The sequence below is a fragment of the Balaenoptera musculus genome, chromosome 16, assembly GCF_009873245.2.
Source record: "Balaenoptera musculus isolate JJ_BM4_2016_0621 chromosome 16, mBalMus1.pri.v3, whole genome shotgun sequence".
NCBI lineage: Eukaryota > Metazoa > Chordata > Mammalia > Artiodactyla > Balaenopteridae > Balaenoptera > Balaenoptera musculus.
In genome coordinates this window covers 52,414,614-52,433,508 of record NC_045800.1, presented here as the reverse complement: position 1 = coordinate 52,433,508, position 18,895 = coordinate 52,414,614, and the positions used below count along the sequence as shown (strand labels likewise).

At 38.5% G+C, this 18,895-nt stretch overlaps 1 protein-coding gene across 2 annotated transcripts; it reads left to right on the top strand.

Annotated features, from left to right (window-relative positions):
• The first annotated feature begins 226 nt into the window (after nucleotides 1-226).
• GHITM (growth hormone inducible transmembrane protein) lies at nucleotides 227-17,449 on the top strand. Of its 2 annotated transcripts, none has more exons than XM_036828749.1 (9): nucleotides 227-362; nucleotides 1,755-1,919; nucleotides 2,922-3,021; nucleotides 4,592-4,703; nucleotides 5,131-5,272; nucleotides 8,548-8,656; nucleotides 13,338-13,526; nucleotides 13,984-14,155; nucleotides 15,686-17,449. In XM_036828749.1, exons 2-9 carry the CDS (start codon nucleotides 1,791-1,793, stop codon nucleotides 15,768-15,770), a joined length of 1,038 nt encoding a protein of 345 aa, XP_036684644.1. In that variant the 5' UTR covers nucleotides 227-362; nucleotides 1,755-1,790; the 3' UTR covers nucleotides 15,771-17,449. The 2 variants fall into 2 exon arrangements, with proteins under 2 accessions (XP_036684644.1, XP_036684646.1); XM_036828751.1 differs by lacking the exon at nucleotides 227-362 and adding an exon at nucleotides 485-808.
• The last annotated feature ends 1,446 nt before the right edge of the window (nucleotides 17,450-18,895 follow it).

Genomic DNA, 18,895 nt, shown 5'->3' with positions numbered 1-18,895 from the left:
CTGCAAGTGAAACTGTTGAGAGAAAAACGGTGAGCTCCTCCACCCAGAGCTAAAATGGCTGAAATGCCTTCTCTGCCCACACCCACGATGGACTTTGACTGCGAGGCTCCCAACAATCCTCCACTGGCCCCGCCCCTACAGCTCGGAACCCCTCCTTCCTACTATGCCCGCCCTTCCGTTAGGCCTCCGCTCGTGATTGGCTGTCCATAGTATTTGCGGCTTCTCCGGATGTTGCGTCACGCAGCGAGCTAAAGAGACTGCGTTCACAGTCAGTAAGAGGTGAGCGGAGGGCGCGAGAGCTGGTGGTCGTTGCTCGCCGGCCCGGAAGGGGAACTGCGCGCTTGGGTTGACCAGGGACTGAGGTAAGGCTCCCCCGGGCCGTGAGGCACCGCGATCCACCGTACTACTGACAACCGGCCCCGTTGGGCCGCTGCGTGCGTGTGGGGAGGGCTGGAGGCGGCGGCGCTGCGGGCTGCGTCACGGGCTGGCGGCGCGTCAGGGCCGTCCTGCGGGTGATCCGGTGGAGGGGACGGCGACTTCGGGGCCTGGGGTAGGCGGGCAGGGGCCCACTCTCTCTGCCTGCTTCTCCCTGGGCAGCGAGGTGCTGAATCATCCCCGCGGCCGGGCCACCCAGGCGCCGCTGTGGTAGATAACGGGGTGCCTGCGGCTGGTGTGCTGTAGAGTGGTGCATTGACTTTGGGAGGCTGGAGTTTTTGCTGCCGGGCTCTCATCCGAGTCTTGTGATCTAGCTGAACTTTCTCGGGGGACCAGGCGCCGGAGCTCATCGATGCACACGGAAGCGTACGGGGTCGGTAATAGTACCCATTTTGTAGTTAAGGCACCTGAGTCTCAGGGATCAAACATTCGCACGGGGCCACTTCTAGCATGTGGTAGAAGTAAAATTCCCACTCTGGAGGCCATTCTGTCTGAGCTGGTGCTCCTCAGTAGGTGTGTTGAGGACTGAGAGGCACAGCACCTTTAGGCTGAGATGATGTAATGCCACGAAAGTGCTAGAATGATTCGGTGTTTTTACAAAGGATAGGTGTCAGTTTTGTACACCCCTCGCAGATCCCGTGGCAGAGTTGGAAGGACACTCAGGTATTTAAAAGCAAGGATTCTTAGCTTTTGGGCAGCTAGTTAAAATACATATTACTGTGTCCTATTCCTAGGGGTTAAATCATTAGGACCGTAGTTAGACCTAGGAATCTACATTTTTAAGATACATCCCAGGTGGTTTCAGTACCTTGAATATTTTTATATCATATTTTGAAGGGAAGTAATACTTGGCATGCTTGGTTTCCACTGATGTTTTATAGCCTTGCAATGTGGTATGACCTTGAAGAGTTAATCACTTCTTGGCTGACATTTTTCCTCTGCTCAAAGTTACTCTTAGCCCTCTTTTAAATCTTCCCACTGAATGCTGGTATAAATCTTAAGCCAAAACCACATGTATAAAATCCAGCACACACCCCTTAATTCTCTTAAGATATTAAATCCACTCTGTATTGGACACATAACTTAGAAGTCATTCCTCTTGTTATTGTTCCAATTGGGATTTAAACCCATTTTGGTGGTCCATCCCAAACCAGTTCTGTGGGATGGATTTCTTGAACTAACAAGGGACAAGCAGCGTATTCATCATGATCATTTTAAAAGGTCACTTTATTTCATCTTTTCTCCTAAGAGATGATTGGCTCTTTCTGAGAGCCAGTGGGTTGGTTAATGGGTGATTTTTTGTCTCTGTCTCTAACTAGCATTTCAGATCTGCTTGGTAAACCTGGTGCACCACCATGCTGGCCGCAAGACTTGTGTGTCTCCGGACACTACCTTCCAGGGTTTTCCACCCAGCGCTCACCAAGGCCTCCCCTGTTGTGAAGAATTCCATCACGAAAAATCAGTGGCTCTTACCACCCAGCAGGGTAAAGATAATCTGAATATTTTTATATTGTTTGTCTCTCTGTATGCTCCTGGGACTCTTTTTTTGACAGATTGTGAAGCTCCCTATTCTACCATTAGTGATTTACTAAAACAGCCCTGAAAATGTCCCAAATCAGCTCTTTCTCCCTCTTAGTGTTGTATCATTCTGTTCCATCCTTATCATATATGAAAAAGAACTCCTGTGACTTCTCCTTTACTTACAGCTCTTGGAGTTTCTCATTCAGAGAATTTAGAGTAATTTGTGAAGGATTGAGAGCTATGTGGTTCAACAGAGAGATCGTGGAGCCTATTGTCAAAAGCTTAAGAATATTACCATTTGGCCAATAACTTATTAATAAGTTACTAAACATGGCATTTCAGCTCTTGTTTAGAGAATGGTAAAACAAAATCAAGTTAGAGAGAAACCCATTTCCTTTTGTAGTAGATTTCTGCTCTAGCATTCAAATTAGTATCAGTTTTGAAATGTGAGGTAGATAAGGAAATATACAGAAGCTAAAAGAGACAACTTTTTTCTCTTAAATTAACTGTTCCACTGTTGAAAAAGAGCTAAAATAGAGGTAGTAGTCATCCCTCCCTTTGGCTTTGTGTCAAAGGAAGGATTGAGCCTATTTCCCAGATGAAAAAATGCAGCTAATACTTATTGAGTGCGTGTCTTTTAAAAGTTAGTGTTTAAAATATGATAATTCTAGCGATATAAATAAAATTTGTAGTTTATGAAATAAACAATTCTGAAACCTGAACTAAGAAGTTAGGTTGTAATGAATTAGTGAATCACTTCAAAGATAGAGCACAGGTAGGGTCTACATTTAATTTTTTAGATTGGCTAACGTACTTCCATAGTGAAGTATGTATGACTTACATACATAGAAAGTACCAAGTTACATTATACAGAGTTTTCTAGGGTGATGAGATCCTCTGTTTTATTTTGTTGTTAACCATCTTTTGGTGTGGGTGGTGTGTGTCTTCGTTTCCATGTGTATCAGGAATATGCCACCAAGACAAGAATTGGAATTCGACGTGGGAAAACTAGCCAAGAACTCAAGGAGGCAGCTTTGGAACCATCATTGGAAAAAATATTTAAAAGTAGGTGGCAGCCTTTAGTAAACTCGTGTTTTAAAAAAAAGGTCCATGAACAGCCTCCTTAAAGTATATGCAAACTTGTACATATGTGCATTTTGTGAGAAGAAGGGCAGTCATCCTCAGGTATCTGATGACCCTGAAAAGGTTGGTACTTCACACTGAGCTCAGTGGTCCCCAGTCATATTTCTTCCAGAAAGAAATTTTACTTTCACAATTTTTTTTTAAGGATTATTAGTTAATGTGCCATGATCTGAAAGTTATAATCTGTTAATGAAGTTCATTTGAAGTCATGTAGAATCTTACTTCAAACATAATATTTGTATATGTTTCAGGTCAAGAGTAAATCACCAAAACATAGATGTTAATAAAAAGCTAGTTGTTCAAGAGGGGTCATCTTGATTGGCTGCCCATTTAGGGCCTCTCGGGAAGCAATACCCTAATGAAGTCAGTTTGGTTCACAGTTTGGATTTCAGCTTTGCAAGTTCAGAATCTAGATTGGTAATCTACCCAAAATCAAAGAACACTACTGCTCCTTAACAACCTTGCAAAAGGTCAATACCCATCTTCCCTGACTTAAAATGGAGTTACATCCTGATAAACCCATCATAAGTTGAAGATGTTCTGAAGTTCAAAATATATTTAATATACCTAACTTACCAAATATCATAGCTTAGCCTAGCCTACCTTAAACGTGTTCAGAATACTTAACATTAGCCTACAGTTGGGCAAAATTATCTAACGCTAAGCCTATTTTATAATTAAGTGTTGAATTCTTCCTGTGATTTATTGAATCCTGAAAGTGAAAAATAGAATTGTTGGGTGAGTACAGAATGGTTATAAGTGTATCGGCTGTTTACCCTCATGATCAACTGGCTGACTGGGTGCCGCTGCCCAGCATTACAAGGGAGTATCGTACTGCATGTCAGTAGCCCAGGAAAAGGTCAAAATTAAAAATTCAAAGTACAGTTTCTACTTGAATGCATATCGTTTTTTAAAAATCTTAAGTTGGGGACCATCTGTATTTTAAAATGGGAGAGAGCCCTAGTTGGCATCCCTCAGGGCATTTCTGTTGGTCAGTTGGCCCTAGAAACCAGATTATATGAATCATAGCAACAGTGTAGTAACATTTTTAGGGAGCAAACTTTGACTAAAGGGAGCAAGATGCTCTTTGTGAATACCTCCATCCAGTTGAGTTAATGAATTATTTCCTTCTCAGTACTCTAGAAAACAAGAGCACCCTCTCCCTTGATCCTGCTGCATAAACACTAATTACATTTTTCTTTGGTTCATTTTTTCTTGACTCCATGTAAAGCATCATCTTTGTTAATAGCACTTTAGACACAATATTAAATAGAACATGTGATGTTAACATTTTTCTCATCTTTATTTTCTAAGAGTGTCACAAGAACACACATCTCTTATGACTAAAATAACATATATCACAGAAGTACCCCTACATCTACAGATACACTGCCTCCGCAAATTTTGTTAGAGTGAACTTAAAGATTAATTAAGTCTAATCATTTTAGTCAAGACAGCAGTATTAACTTGCATTTCCTCCTGTGTTCTGCAGTTGATCAGATGGGAAGATGGTTTATTGCTGGAGGGGCTGCTGTTGGTCTTGGAGCTTTGTGCTACTATGGCTTGGGAATGTCTAATGAGATTGGAGCTATTGAAAAAGCCATGTAAGTAAATTGTTCTCAAACAATTTGAGCCTTAAAGGTTCCAGTTTTCTTCTCATCCTTATCTTTCACCACTTTTAGAATATTTTGTGTCCAGTGTTCCAACTTTGTGGAAATATACATGAATAAAAATAGAATCTCTTATTTCCTTGGCATATATTTATTCAAACAATAAATAAAAATCTTTTACCAAGGTTATATGTGTTTAAGCAAGAAGCAAATGTGTTGTTTTGTATATGTGCCAGGTGCTTATATGTTTTATATTACTTAATTTTTTATGGTAACTCCAACATGCATCATTATTTCCATGATAATGGAATGCGATTTAGAGCAATAAAGTGATATTTCTCAAGATCTCCCACCTAGTAAATGATTCAACCAAAATTCACATTCATAATTCTATAAATTAACCATGTTGCGTTTCTTACAGAATTTGGCCTCAGTATGTGAAGGATAGAATTCATACCACCTATATGTACTTAGCAGGAAGTATCGGCATAACAGCTTTGTCTGCCCTGGCAGTGAGCAGAACTCCTGCCCTCATGAACTTCATGATGAGAGGCTCTTGGGTGGTAAGTTAGCTAGTTTTTGTTTTCCTTTCCCACTAAATTGCAAAAGATTAAATGAAAACTATCGGAGGAGGGGATTAAATGGAAAGAATGCCTTACTATATTAAACAAATCTTTGTTCAAGTAATATGTGAATTATTAGTGCAGCTGAAACAAAGTAGGAAATACCTTCTTAGGCAAGTCAGCTATTATTCCTTGTTGAATACGTATTTTAGTAGCAACAAAGGTGTTGGAACCCAAACTTACAGGAACATTCTACTTATCTAGCAGCAGATATCAAACAGCTCTATTTTGTAGTAATTTACTAAAAAATAAGGCAGATGAAAATCCATCTTATGTGGCACATATATACAATGGAATATTACTCAGCCATAAAAAGAAACGAAATTGAGTTATTTGTAGTGAGGTGGATGGACCTAGAGTCTGTCCTACAGAGTGAAGTAAGTCAGAAAGAGAAAAACAAATACTGTATGCTAACACATATATATGGAATCTAAAAAAAAAAAATGGTCATGAACCTAGGGGCTGGACAGGAATAATGACGCAGACGTAGAGAGTGGACTTGAGGACACGGGGAGGGGGAAGGGTAAGCTGGGACGAAGTGAGAGAGTGGCATGGACTTATATATACTACCAAATGTAAAACAGATAGCTAGTGGGAAGCAGCCGCATAGCACAGGGAGATCAGCTCTGTGCTTTATGACCACCTAGAGGGGTGGGATAGGGAGGGTGGGAGGGAGGCGCAAGAGGGAGGAGATATGGGGATATATGTATATGTATAGCTGATTCACTTTGTTATAAAGCAGAAACTAACACACCATTGTAAAGCAATTATACTCCAATAAAGATGTTTAAAAAAAAAAAAATCCATCTTAGAGGTCAGTGGAGAATAGCTGTCACAAAAACCCAAGCACTCTATACAACTAGGAGTAGAATAGTGCTGGCACTATTATTCTGAACTTTTCTTGACCCTATATAAGGTTTTATATTCAGTGAGAGTTTCTTGAGCATTTGTTGTTTTGCTAGCATTTTTTTTTATTTTAGTAGGAGAGGACAGGGTAGTCGAGTTTTATAAAAAACAACAGCTTGGGCAAAGGAGAGGAGGTAGTCATTACAAGTGACTTTATAATCCCATTCAAGTGAAATTCAAGTGTTTGAGTGTCTGGAGTGTGAAGAAGACACAATTAGAAAGGGTGTGTTTGATTGCCAAGCTAAGGAGAGCACCTAAGCAGTTAGAGGCCATTGCAGATACTGGAACAGCAAAAGTATGGTTTGTATTTGAGCTTTAAGAGCTAATGTGGAATAGACGGGAAGCAGGTGTACCAGCTGTGCCTTTTCAGGGTCTAAAATGACGGTAATGCAAACTAGAGCAACGAGTGTGAGACTGGAAGGGAAGGGGAGATGGGAAAGTTTATATAATACAGACTTCCCACAGCAAATTCCCACTGATTCTTCCCATGGGCAACCCAAATCCCTGTGACTTTCAAATCTGTAATATTTCCACTATTCTGTACTTTCCAAAAGGAGAACCATTTGCAGTTGTGTAGCCATTTAGACACTTCAGTATTAGGGTCTTGCTTCTCAGATGGGTGTCATGAATCTCCTAGCCTAGAGGTTATTAAAGGCACAGAATCAACTTGTTGCATTCTCATCAGGTATGTCAGTTTTAATCAGAGGTAAACAATTTAAAGCAATGCTTTTGTAACAAAGCAAACATGAAAGATTAAAATACACAAAAGAGTTTAGCCCCTAAAATAAGACTTCAAGGAGGTTTTGTGCTTGGGCCATATTCTCGGGTGCTTGTGGGCATAAGATCAGTCTCACCTGCCTTTAGGGCTGCTTAAGTAAAATAGTTTAGAAAGGCAGACAGGTGCTACAGAAATGAAGAAGCCTTTGGGAGGTGACAGACATACACACAGATAATGTCAAAGTTTGTACCAAGTGCTTTTGGAACAGAGTAGAGACATCTGACACTGCTTATTACAGCCAGGGTACCTACCAGAAAAACTTTACAGGCAAGGAGGTAATCCTTGAATATGTCAACCAGATAGGAAGGAGGTATTTTTAGGCACAATAAACAGAATTAAAGAGGTGTGAAACTGGGGCATGTTTGCAGCCTACCAGTTCAGTGTAGCTGGAGTGTAGAGTATGGGAAGGTAAAAGGCAAAAAATGAACCTGGATGATGAAGGACTTTAAAAGAAAAATATATAATTGTGTTAAATATCCTGAAAATGCTTTGCACAGAGATAGATGAAGTAGCTTTTAGTAATTGTTTCTCCATTGGAAGGTGGTGAAGTAGAACCCAGCGTGCTTTTCTGTTTTATGAGTGAAGGCTTTCACATTCTCAGCAAAAACAGCTGTTATGTTTACCTGTACTTTACCTCAGAGGTTGACCATTCAGATGCCCATGGGTTAGCCATCAGATGAGTGAGGCAGGCCTGGTATGTCACATGGGATTTTGGCATCTACAGAAAGCCTTCCAACTAAGTGCATTCACGCTCAATTGTTTTTTGAATAGTTGGCCAAACAAAACATCTGCTGCCTGATCTTGCCCAAGGGCTGCAAGTTTGCAATTTCTGCTTTAAATTTCCTGAAGATTGATTATCATCTTTCATTACAAACATTTCTTCCTTGTTATGCACAAGCAATATTTAAATGTATAACAATGGAAATCTAAGATAGACAAAGAAAAGGGATGAGGGCCAATTCAGCCAGAAAATTGGGAGGATAGAAATGTAGAATCTTATTTCTCATCTTTTCCGTGTGCTTCTTTTTTTCATGTTTTCATTTAGCAAATACAGAGTTTGAGACAATGTGCGCTCTATATATATATATATATATATATATATATATATATATATATATATATATATTCTAATTGGTGTATCATGACTAACTTTTTTAATGTTACTTGTGCTATACCAAAATAAATATAATTTAAAATAATTATTCTGGGATTTTTAAAGGGGTTTTGTTATACCTCTGTCTAACAAGAATAAAATTTTTTAAAGATGATGTTATCTGCCAAAGCTCTACTCATTCACTTAAAGTTGTCTGGAAAACTTTATGTATGATAGTAGGGGGTGCTCTTGCTAATTTGACCAAACTGAAATAAGCACAAGGCCTTTTAATGTGCTAGAAAAATATAGGATTCTGTTTATTATCCTTCATCTTTTTAAACATGGTTTATTGGAGGGACTAACTGGACTTGGAACCTGTGGGTTTCTACTTTGTTGTTGTATAAGGATCAATTTTTCTTAGTAATACGTGTCTTTCAGACAATTGGTGCAACCTTTGCAGCCATGATTGGAGCTGGAATGCTGGTCCAGTCTATATCATATGACCAGAGCCCAGGCCGAAAGCATCTTGCTTGGTTACTACATTCTGGTATGTTCTGTTTTACAATTGTTGTTAAACAATCTTAAATACTGCCTTTTTTGATGGCTCTTCACAGTCGTAAATGATATGTACACAATTTAATTAAGCTTCATGTCTGCTAAACATTTAACGGTTTTCTGCACTTATTCCTGGTAGTATTATTGCCAGATCTCCACTCTGGAAAGTTAATGATTCTAATACTAAGACCATAGACAGCCCCATTATTACACTTGCCTCTGGTGACCGTCTAGTATATGCAGAGATTTCCTTTTATGTATTTTGTCTAATACCAGGAGGATTTCAGATCTGATACACATCACTTGAGAATTGTTCTTGTTGTATATCTTTAGAAAAATAAGAAACTGGGGGTCTCTACCAGAGAAGGAGGACGTAAGATGTGTGAAAGAATAGGAGCTGAGGTTTTTGCAGTGGAGCTTTGGGAAGAAGAAAGCAGTCAAAAAGATCTTTGGAAATTCACTTTTGTGTGTGATGCGGTTAGCTGGGTCAGTATTTAGATAGTTCTTGGCACAAAGTTACTGTGGGCAGGACAGAGGCTGTCCAACCCTGGTATTGTGGAACAGTATTAATATTCCTTTAGGTATATGTAATATTTTCCTTAATTATGGAAAGAAATATTTTAAAGTTTACATAAAGTATTTTCCATTACAAGTATCCCAGGGTATTCTGCCTCTGGGTTGAGTAAAGAACACCAGATGCAGAAACAAAAATGCTTTAGATGCATGACCTCTACCACAAGACAAGACAAATTTTATAAGCATTTCCATGAAAATTCCAGGGAGACAGACTGAAATGTTTTTAACGTAGGTTAGTAAATGGAAATTAGTTTTGAGGAACCTAGTATGATGAATTTCCAGTGCGAAATACATCATTTATATTCTTTATGTGCTGGCTTTGTTTTGGTGAATGTGAGAGAGCATGACTTCCCAACCTTGGTTTTCAAGCCTCTCTTCCATTAGGTCTTAGGTAATTCAACCATAGATATTTTCCATGGACCTTTACAAGACAGAACTTTTGTGGTTGGGAGGGCGATGGTCCCAATATTTTCTTCTAATACCAGTAACCTGCTTTTAAGAAAAAAATTACTTAAAACGTAGTGTGTGCATTTTCTATAAAATTTAATATCTCTTAGTGCCATATAAATATTCAAGGATTATTCAGTGTCTTGGCCAGTGAATAGAGTTCTACACCTGTTTCCCATTTTAGACACTGTTTCCTTGAATAAACAGGTTCAGTGTCATTTTATCTCTGATAAATAGTAGATCCACTTGTTGAATTAAAGTAGCTACGTAGTTTTAATTCGAGCTAGAATAAGTAAGCCTTTCTACCTTAGAAAACCTAAGGTGTTGCTTAGAAAACCTCTTCTTATCTGATATTATTGTAACATAAATTACTTAAGTTCTGGGTGTTTTATGTGTGTTGGAGGGCAGTCCCCAAGACCACCCATTCATTCAGCAATTTGTTAGATGGAGTCACAGGACTGAGCATATAGTTACACTCAGAGCTAAGGTTTATTACAGTGAAAGGATACACAACAGGATCAGCAAGGGAGAAAGATACAGGCAAAGTATAGAGTGTGAAGAAATCCACACACAGGCTTTCAGTGCTGTCTCCTTCCTTTGAGGGCACATGGCAAGAATGCGAAATGTGCAGTAACATGTACAATGTTTCTGCCCAGGGAAGCCCATTAGAGACTCAGCGCCCAAGGTTTTTATTGGGGGCTGATCATTTAGGGACCCTCCTAGCAACTACCAAAATCCAGACTCCCAGAAGGAAAGCAGGCATTCAGCATAACTCATTGTTTGCATAAATAGTCTAACCCTAAGGTTAGAGAATGGTTCCAGTGCCAAGTTCTTAGATGCCAACCAAGGACTAACCTTGCAAGCAGGTCTTTGTAAAGTTAGGCTTAGGTCTGCTATGTTAACCCTTTCTTGTGCAGTATGAATGCCATTTTTTTTTTTAATTTGTTTTCAAAATTTGCTTTATTCTTCATAAACATCTTGGGAAGCTGTGTGTGCAGGCGTTAGCCTGTCCATATGTTCATGGATGAGGAAGCTGAGGCTGGGTGAGGTCATACAGCAGGAAGTGCCAAAGTCAAGACTGACACCCCCCGATGTTATTTCTTTTTTTTCCCCCCCCATAAATTTATTATTTATTTATTTATTTTTGGCTGCATTGGGTCCTCGTTGCTACGCGCAGGCTTTTCTCTAGTTGCGATGAGCGGGGGCTACTCTTCGTTGCGGTGTGCGGGCTTCTCATTGCAGTGGCTTCTCTTGTTGCGGAGCATGGGCTCTAGGCACATGGGCTTCAGTAGTTGTGGCACACAGGCTCAGTAGTTGTGGCTTGCGGCTTCTAGAGCGCAGGCTCAGTAGTTGTGGCGCACGGGCTTAGTTGCTCCACGGCATGTGGGATCTTCCCGGACCAGGGCTCGAACCCATGTCTCCTGCACTGGCAGGCGGATTCTTAACCACTGCGCCACCAGGGAAGCCCCCAATGTTATTTCTTAAAGTCCAACTCTCTGTCTAATTCTTCATTCACTGGCATGATTCAGTTTCAGACCCCTTTAATCCAAAGTGGATGACCTAAGGGCAACCACTCACAGTGTCAAAGAGACATCAAAGCCAGCTTTTGACCCAGGATAAACATCCCAATGCATTCTATTTTCGTTTTTCATACAGATGTTTAATACCTTGTGGACACAGCTGCGGTCTCAATCAGGCCTAAGTGATACTATGCAAGAATTACTGAAATGCTTGCTGAAAGCTAGTCTCTTCTAACTGTGTTTTTCCCCTGCTTTATTGAGATATAACTGATACATGATATTGTATAAGTTTAAGGCATACAGCATGTTGATTTGACACATTTATATATTACAAAATGATTACTACCATAGCATTAGCTAACACCTTCATTTCGTATTTACCATATCTTTTTTATGGTGAGAACATTTAAGATCTACTCTCTTAGCAGCATTTATGATACGGTATTATTAGCTGTAATCATGATGTACATTAGGTCCTCAAACTTGTTAATCATAACTGGAAGCTTGTACCCCTTGACAGGTATCTCCGCATTTTCGTCTCCCCCCAGCCCCTGGTAACCACCACTGTGCTCTGTGTTTCTCTGTTTGACTTTTTTAGATTCCACGTATAAGTGAGATCATACGTTATTTGTCTTTCTCTGTCCAACTTATTTCACTTAGCGTAATGCCCTCAAGATCCATCTGTATTGTCAAGAAGTGCAACATTTCATTCTTTTTTGAGTATGAATAATATTCCATTGTTTATATATACCGCATCTTCTTTATCCATCCATCCATTGACAAACACTTGGGTTGCTTTCATATCCTGATTTCAGTTCCTTTGCTTATAAACCCAGAATTGGGATTGCTGGATCATATGATAGTTGTGTTTATTTTTTGAGGAACCTTCATACTTGTTTTCCCCAGTGGATGTACTAATTTCCTGAAGGGCAGTTTTCATTCACAATGATAATGTTGAGCTATTCTTACTAGTTTTGTAATTGATTTGTTCTTAAGCAGCAAACATCTATTGCCATTTAAGATTTTTATCAGTATCATTGGAAAAAATCTCAATAATCTCCTTGAAAGTTTTTCTTAAAATTTTGATGTCAGTTGCAAAACTGGTAGGAATTCTAATAGAAATGTCATACAGACGAATTTCTATCCAATATCTTTCCTAGAGCAAAAAATTTTTTAATTTTTCATCATCATGTGATAAAATATGCCCTATTACTTGATCTAGAAATGTTAGTCTCAAAAGAGACACACTGGTATTAAAATTTCAGTGTGAAGGTAGCTCTGTGCTTATTCCATGAGTTCAATGATGCACATTTAATGTTTAAGAAAAGGGTATAGTTGAGAATTCCCTGGCTGTCTAGTGGTTAGGACTCTACGCTTCCACTGCAGGGGGCCCAGGTTCGATCCTTGGTTGGGGAACTAAGATCCCACAAGTCACATGGTACTGCCAAAAAAAAAAAGAAAAGGGTATAGCTTGCTCTACTCAATACGGAAAGAATGCCTTATCTAAGATCTATTTTTTTTAAATAAAAGATTTCTATTTACCTTTGCTAATGAAATTATTGTTACAATACTTTTGGTGGACATGTTTATAAATATCTGGCAACTAAAATTGCTTTTTACAAGCTGTGATTACATTCCCTATTACACAAGGTAACAGCAGCATCTGTCCTTGAAGTTCCTACTTTAAGATTAGCATCATATACTTATTCTTTCCTTTTACTGTGTTCTCTTTCAGCACAGTAGATTTGACCTTCATTTATTTTAAGCCTTTCATCTCAGTTCTTCCAAATGTGAATATTGTTATAAAGACTCTTGGTAGACTCAGATCCAAATAATGAACTATACTGAATTTGACATAGTTACTAAAAATCTAGATTAGTGTTTATACTTGGGTGAGTTTTGACTGATTGACTAGGAATAGTGTTAGTTGTGATTTAGAATTTGGATAGGTACAAGCTTTAGTTGTGAGGTTATGGGGATAGTGTCACCTAAATAAGGAGAAGACTTTTTGTAATCATATTGTTTAACTATAAGCTATAATATGTTCAGATGGCATGTTAGTTAGAAGAAGCATTTTCCTTTTGGTTGTTATTTAGTAAATATGTAACTGCCTGCTTGCTCTTTCTGCAGGTGTGATGGGTGCAGTGGTGGCTCCTCTGACGATATTAGGGGGGCCTCTTCTCATCAGAGCTGCATGGTACACGGCTGGTGTTGTGGGAGGCCTCTCCACTGTGGCCATGTGCGCACCCAGTGAGAAGTTTTTGAACATGGGAGCACCCCTGGGCGTGGGCCTGGGTGTCGTCTTTGTTTCCTCACTAGGTAAGCCACTGTGCTTTGACGCTTGGTTCTTGGTTTTGATGTCCTAAGATCATCTGACATACTCAGGTATCCTAATGGAGAGAATTTAGTAAGTGTCATTTTTAAAAGTTGGTTAAAAGATATATGCTAATTTGACTGGATTTGCTCATTTGGCATCATGGCAAACCATTATTATTGGTTTTACCAAATACATGTAAAATGGGAAAGTTGATCTGGAGAACATGAAAATTGCTCTGATGCAGGAACTTTCCTATAATGTGGGCAAGTGACCCATTGCAAGAATGAGTATAATGGGTTTTGAACTGAATGTATGTAAAATTAGAGCACATACTCAGATGTTTCCTTATCTGTGCAACATACCAAAGAAGAAAATTTTTTTAAGTAATGCTGATTATAAATCCAGTTACAGAAAAATCCTTTTTCCCAGAAAAACTTTTTTTTCCCATTTTGATTTCAGGATCTATGTTTCTTCCACCTACCACTGTGGCTGGCGCCACTCTGTACTCAGTGGCAATTTATGGTGGATTAGTTCTTTTCAGCATGTTTCTTCTGTATGATACACAGAAAGTAATCAAGCGTGCAGAAGTAGTACCAGTGTATGGAGTTCAAAAGTATGATCCCATCAATTCGTAAGTAGCCTTTAATGTCTTTTCTTTGTTGCATAAGGACATTTGTGTTGCTTTGGCCTATTTTGTTTTATGACTGTGTTAGTTTCCAAGGACTGCTATAACAAATTATATAAACTGGCTGATTTAAAACAACAGAAATTTATTCTCTCATAGTTCCAGAGTCCAGAAGTCTGAAATCAAGGTATCATCAGGGTTGGTACCTTCTGAGGGCCCTAGGGGAGAATCTACTCCATGCCTCTCTCCTAGCTTCTTGTCATGGCCAACCATCCTTGGCATTCCTTGGCTTGTAGATATATCACTCTTACCTTTACTCCTGTCCTCATATGATATTCTCCCTGTATCTCTGTCTCTTATAATGATGCCATATTGAATTAAGGCTCACCCTTCTCCAGGATTACCTCTTCTTAGCTCACATCTTAATTATAATCACAAAGACCCTATTCCCAAATAAGGTCACATTCACAGGTACCACAGATTAGGACTTGAACATATCTTTTGAGTTCAACCTGCAACAATGACTTTGTTGAATTTTACTATTTTATTTCTGTTATTATTTGGTCTGTTCTCTTTCCTTAGTAAGCTATGTGTACACAGAACATTTGATTATATTGCAACTAAGTGTAATAATTAGGTATGTATTCAGTTGATTCAGAGTATTTTACCTATTTTTGTTAATTAGCCTTATAGTGCTCTTGTTGGTCAGTTAATTGTGTGTGTGTGTGTGTGTGTGTAATTTTTATTTAACAGACTTTAAAACTGAAGAAAAGATGTATTAGTCAAGTGTTATTTTTTGGAAGTGTACATAATTGAAATTTTTAATAGAAAAGCCTATTTTATTAAAAATTGGAAACACTTCAATTTTTAATTTTTTACTAAAAATTGAAAATTCCATTTTGGAGATATTCAACTGTAGCTGATGTTAAGTGTTGTGTATAATAATGCTTTTTCCTTTCCTTGGCCTCTCCACCAAAGTAGGTTATTTTATTTAAGTAATTTCCTTGAGTTTCATGGTGTCTATCACATTTTTTAAAATAATTTATTTTTCTTTCTTTAAAACTTAATGTAATGATTTTTTTAAACATTGCTATAATGCTTACAGATTTATAGCAGGTTTTTGGGGGTAATGAGGGGAGGCATTGAGGGAGTGTGTTGTATTTTAAAACGCCAGACTTGTGTCTGACACATTTTTGTGAAGGTGTTTCTTTGGTTTTTGTTTTGATTATTTCATTGTCTATCACCCATTTCTTTTTTCTTTTTTAAGCAAGATACTGTACTCATAGTAGAGTGTCAGAGAATATAATGATTTTTAAAACTGCCCTTTAACATTTAAAATATTAATCTGCCAAAAGAAAAATCTTGATAGTTTTCTAGTCTAGGACTTCCTTAGTTGGCGTCTTTTTTAAAATTTCCATTTCATATACCTGGGACAAATAATCAGTGTTGCGCTTTCTTCTCTCCTACATTAAGAAATATTTGTTGTCATTGTTACAAGAATTACATCATATTTAACAGGCATAATTTCTTTTCTAGGATGCTGGGAATCTACATGGATACATTAAACATATTTATGCGAATTGCCAGTATTCTAGCAACTGGAGGCAACAGAAAGAAATGAAGTGACTCAGCTTCTGACTTCCTTAATACATCAGATATCTGGCTTGTTTATTAGGGGCAGATATTCTTTAAATAGTTTGTGCAAGCAGCTTTCGTTGAAGTTTAGAAGATAAGAACTTGTCAACATGTTTCAGGTGTTCCAGTAATGTGATGCTTCAGGTCTGCTTTTTCTTCTGGAGAATAAATTCAGTAGTTCTCTTCCAAATAGCACACACATTTTCAATTCTTGTGTTTGAGTAATTCTAAAATGTTCAAATGAATATGAAAACCAAGTTTTGTGTTGCAGGAATTTAAGTTATTTTATCTATTTTTAAATTTATTTGGTTAAGTGAAATTTAGCAAACTTGTGTACCTGCATTTTTCATTTTGGATTGCAGAATATTAACAAGTAATGTCATAAGTGATGTAGGGGTTTGGTAAAGGGACCAGAGAGGAGTAAAGCGACACCTGCAGTCTTTCTGTGAATACTTAGAACTTAGCACTCGTGTAATTGTGGTGAGCCAGTGAGGGGGTCTGGATGTTTGGAAACAAGTCATGGCTGTACGTCTGCTGAACTTACCAGAAGCACTGAGCAGAAAACAAAGACATAGGTGATTCTCCAGGCTCTCCTTACGATATGGATGTGATCATGTTTGGCTTCTCATTGTTTGACACTGTTAGGAGAGTCCACAATGCTAATCATGCGGAGAATTCCTGTTATGTATATTATGTGTGTAAGTCTTACTTTTGAATCGTCTAGTAGAACAAAATATCCGTAAAACACTCAGGAAAAAAATATTCGAAGCATGAAAATTGTTGCATTTTAAGTATACAAACAATATGTGCATAGTTGCTGAATATTTTTGCAAATTAATTGAAATGTTTAAAGGAATACATGCTTGCCTTTCTTATCTCTTCAGGCTTTAACTTTTATCAGAAAAGCCTATTCGTGGTTTACACTTGAGATTATGAAAGCAGTTTTCCCCCTCAGATTTAGTTTCTTGCATTCCCTCTCAGAGGAATCACTAAAAAAAGGAAGGCAGGGCTTCCCTGGTGGCGCAGTGGTCAGGAATCCGCCTGCCAATGCAGGGGACACAGGTTCGAGCCCTGGTCTGGGAAGATCCCACATGCCATGGAGCAACTAAGCCCATGTGCCGCAACTACTGAGGCTGCGCTCTAGAGCCCGTGAGCCACAACTACTGAGCCCACGTGCCTAGAGCCCGTGTTCCGCAACAAGAGAAGCCACCACAATGAGAAGCCTGCACACCTCGACGAAGAGTGGCCCCCGCTCGCTGCAACTAGAGAAAGCCCGCGCACAGCAACGAAGACCCAACGCAACCAAAAATAAATTAAATAAATAAATTTATTTTAAAAAAAAAGGAAGGCAAAGCGAGGCTTCTTTCATGAACTATATCAATCAAAAATGTAATGGAGAAAATGCTTCACTAGAGTTTCTCCTAGCAGAATTTTCCTTCTGTCCTCCATAGGCCATTATTTAACTCTCTTGTGCCATTTATAAGTTTTTTTATACAGAAGAGTTATTTTTGGAAGTTCTTATGAATGAAATAAGTGTATGATTATTGAGATAGTTGGTGTTTTGACAAATATTTAGTACAGTAATCCATAAATAACTATTCTACCCACCTCAAGTTACATAGGATGCATATTTCTGAAATAATAAAGGTTCTAGCCAGATGGTGATTGGTCTGATTTTTCCAGCTGAACCATATGCATATCATTGAATAGGAGATTTGTTCAAGAAAGCAACTTATTCCCTTACTGATGTAGTATATAGAGTATGGTATGATTATAACTATGGTCCTTACAGCTAGACTGCATTTATCTGAACCCCAGCTCTTCCACTTATTCCTTACGTGACCTTTGGCAAATTACTTAACCTCTCTGTGCCCATTTCCTCATCTGTAAAATGAGGATGATAGCAGAACCTACCTCATAGGGTTAAGGTGAAATGTGCAGGCACTTAGTAAACGCTATATAAGTTTTAGCTGCTGTTGCCGGTTTTGAAGGGTTTTTTCCTAAGAAAGATATATGAAACTTCTGTATTTTCCCTTCTCTACCTTAGCCCCTGTACAGTGTGATCTTAGAGTGAAATCTTACCGGTCCTGTTGTTGTCAGTCACGTTTTAGCACACAAAGTTTATATCCTTATGTTGGGATGATATACACACAACACAAAATGATATAATTTCAACAGTGGTATCAGGCAAAGGCTTATCTAGAAAATCAAGGGGGTTTTTTTTGTTTTTTTTTTTTTTAATGACAGCATTTTATTATAGCACTTCTTCTGATTTTGCTAAGACAGTGAAGACTTTTCAATATAAAATGTGAATATTTATAAATTAAAATGTTATAATAGGTCTTAAATGATAACAGAAGAAAAATCACTATTTCTCTGGCTACTGTTAACATACCTCTGGGGTTTTTTTCCCTCACATCACTCACAGGGAAGAGTGGAGACCTGCAAATTGATAGGCTTTAGGCAAAAAAAAAAGAAAAAAAAATCCATTTCTCATTTTCTGAAACATCATCTGAAGTGTTAAAGGATAAGTGAGGTATGTGGTTAAAAACAATCACACAAAATAATAAAGGCCCATTTGGTTTGCTTAGAATGGTATCTAATGAACATTCAGAGGACGTGAGTATAGCGTCTGGACCACGCTAACTGGATCCAGGGGAGACAATAATAGAAGTTGCCTTCTAAAGCATAGCAACCTCATGTAAAGACAGCCGTAGCCTGTTGTGATGAGTGTCAGAAGAGAACAATGTTATGTTTACAAGATGTTCGAGGAGGAAATCTTCAAGAGTAGACATAGTTACAGCACATAAGAAAGGTAGGGCATTTTACACAGCAGAAATATGGAGAGAGAGTAGGTATATGGGGGAAGATGACAAGAACAGGTTCCCCTGAAGCCTGATTCCCTGCACACAACTGGTGTGTGTGCTGTGCCTAGAGCCCTGACCCTTGAGTATTTTCTGTGCACTTTAAAATGTTAGGATCTGGGAAGAAAAGCAGGCATGTTTTCCTTAAAATTGTTCATCTGTGTAGGATGTGTCCACATTAAAGTCCCTGAAATTGAATATACCCAAGATCTAGATCATTTGAATAGGGTAGGAGGGTCCAGATATG

Coding starts and splice junctions, on each gene's coding strand:
- GHITM (XM_036828749.1), top strand. CDS start 1,791: ATGCTGGCCGCAAGACTTGTGTGTCTCCGGACACTACCTTCCAGGGTT. Junction 8,657..13,337: donor TGCTTGGTTACTACATTCTG/GTATGTTCTGTT, acceptor CTCTTTCTGCAG/GTGTGATGGGTGCAGTGGTG. Junction 13,527..13,983: donor CGTCTTTGTTTCCTCACTAG/GTAAGCCACTGT, acceptor TTTTGATTTCAG/GATCTATGTTTCTTCCACCT.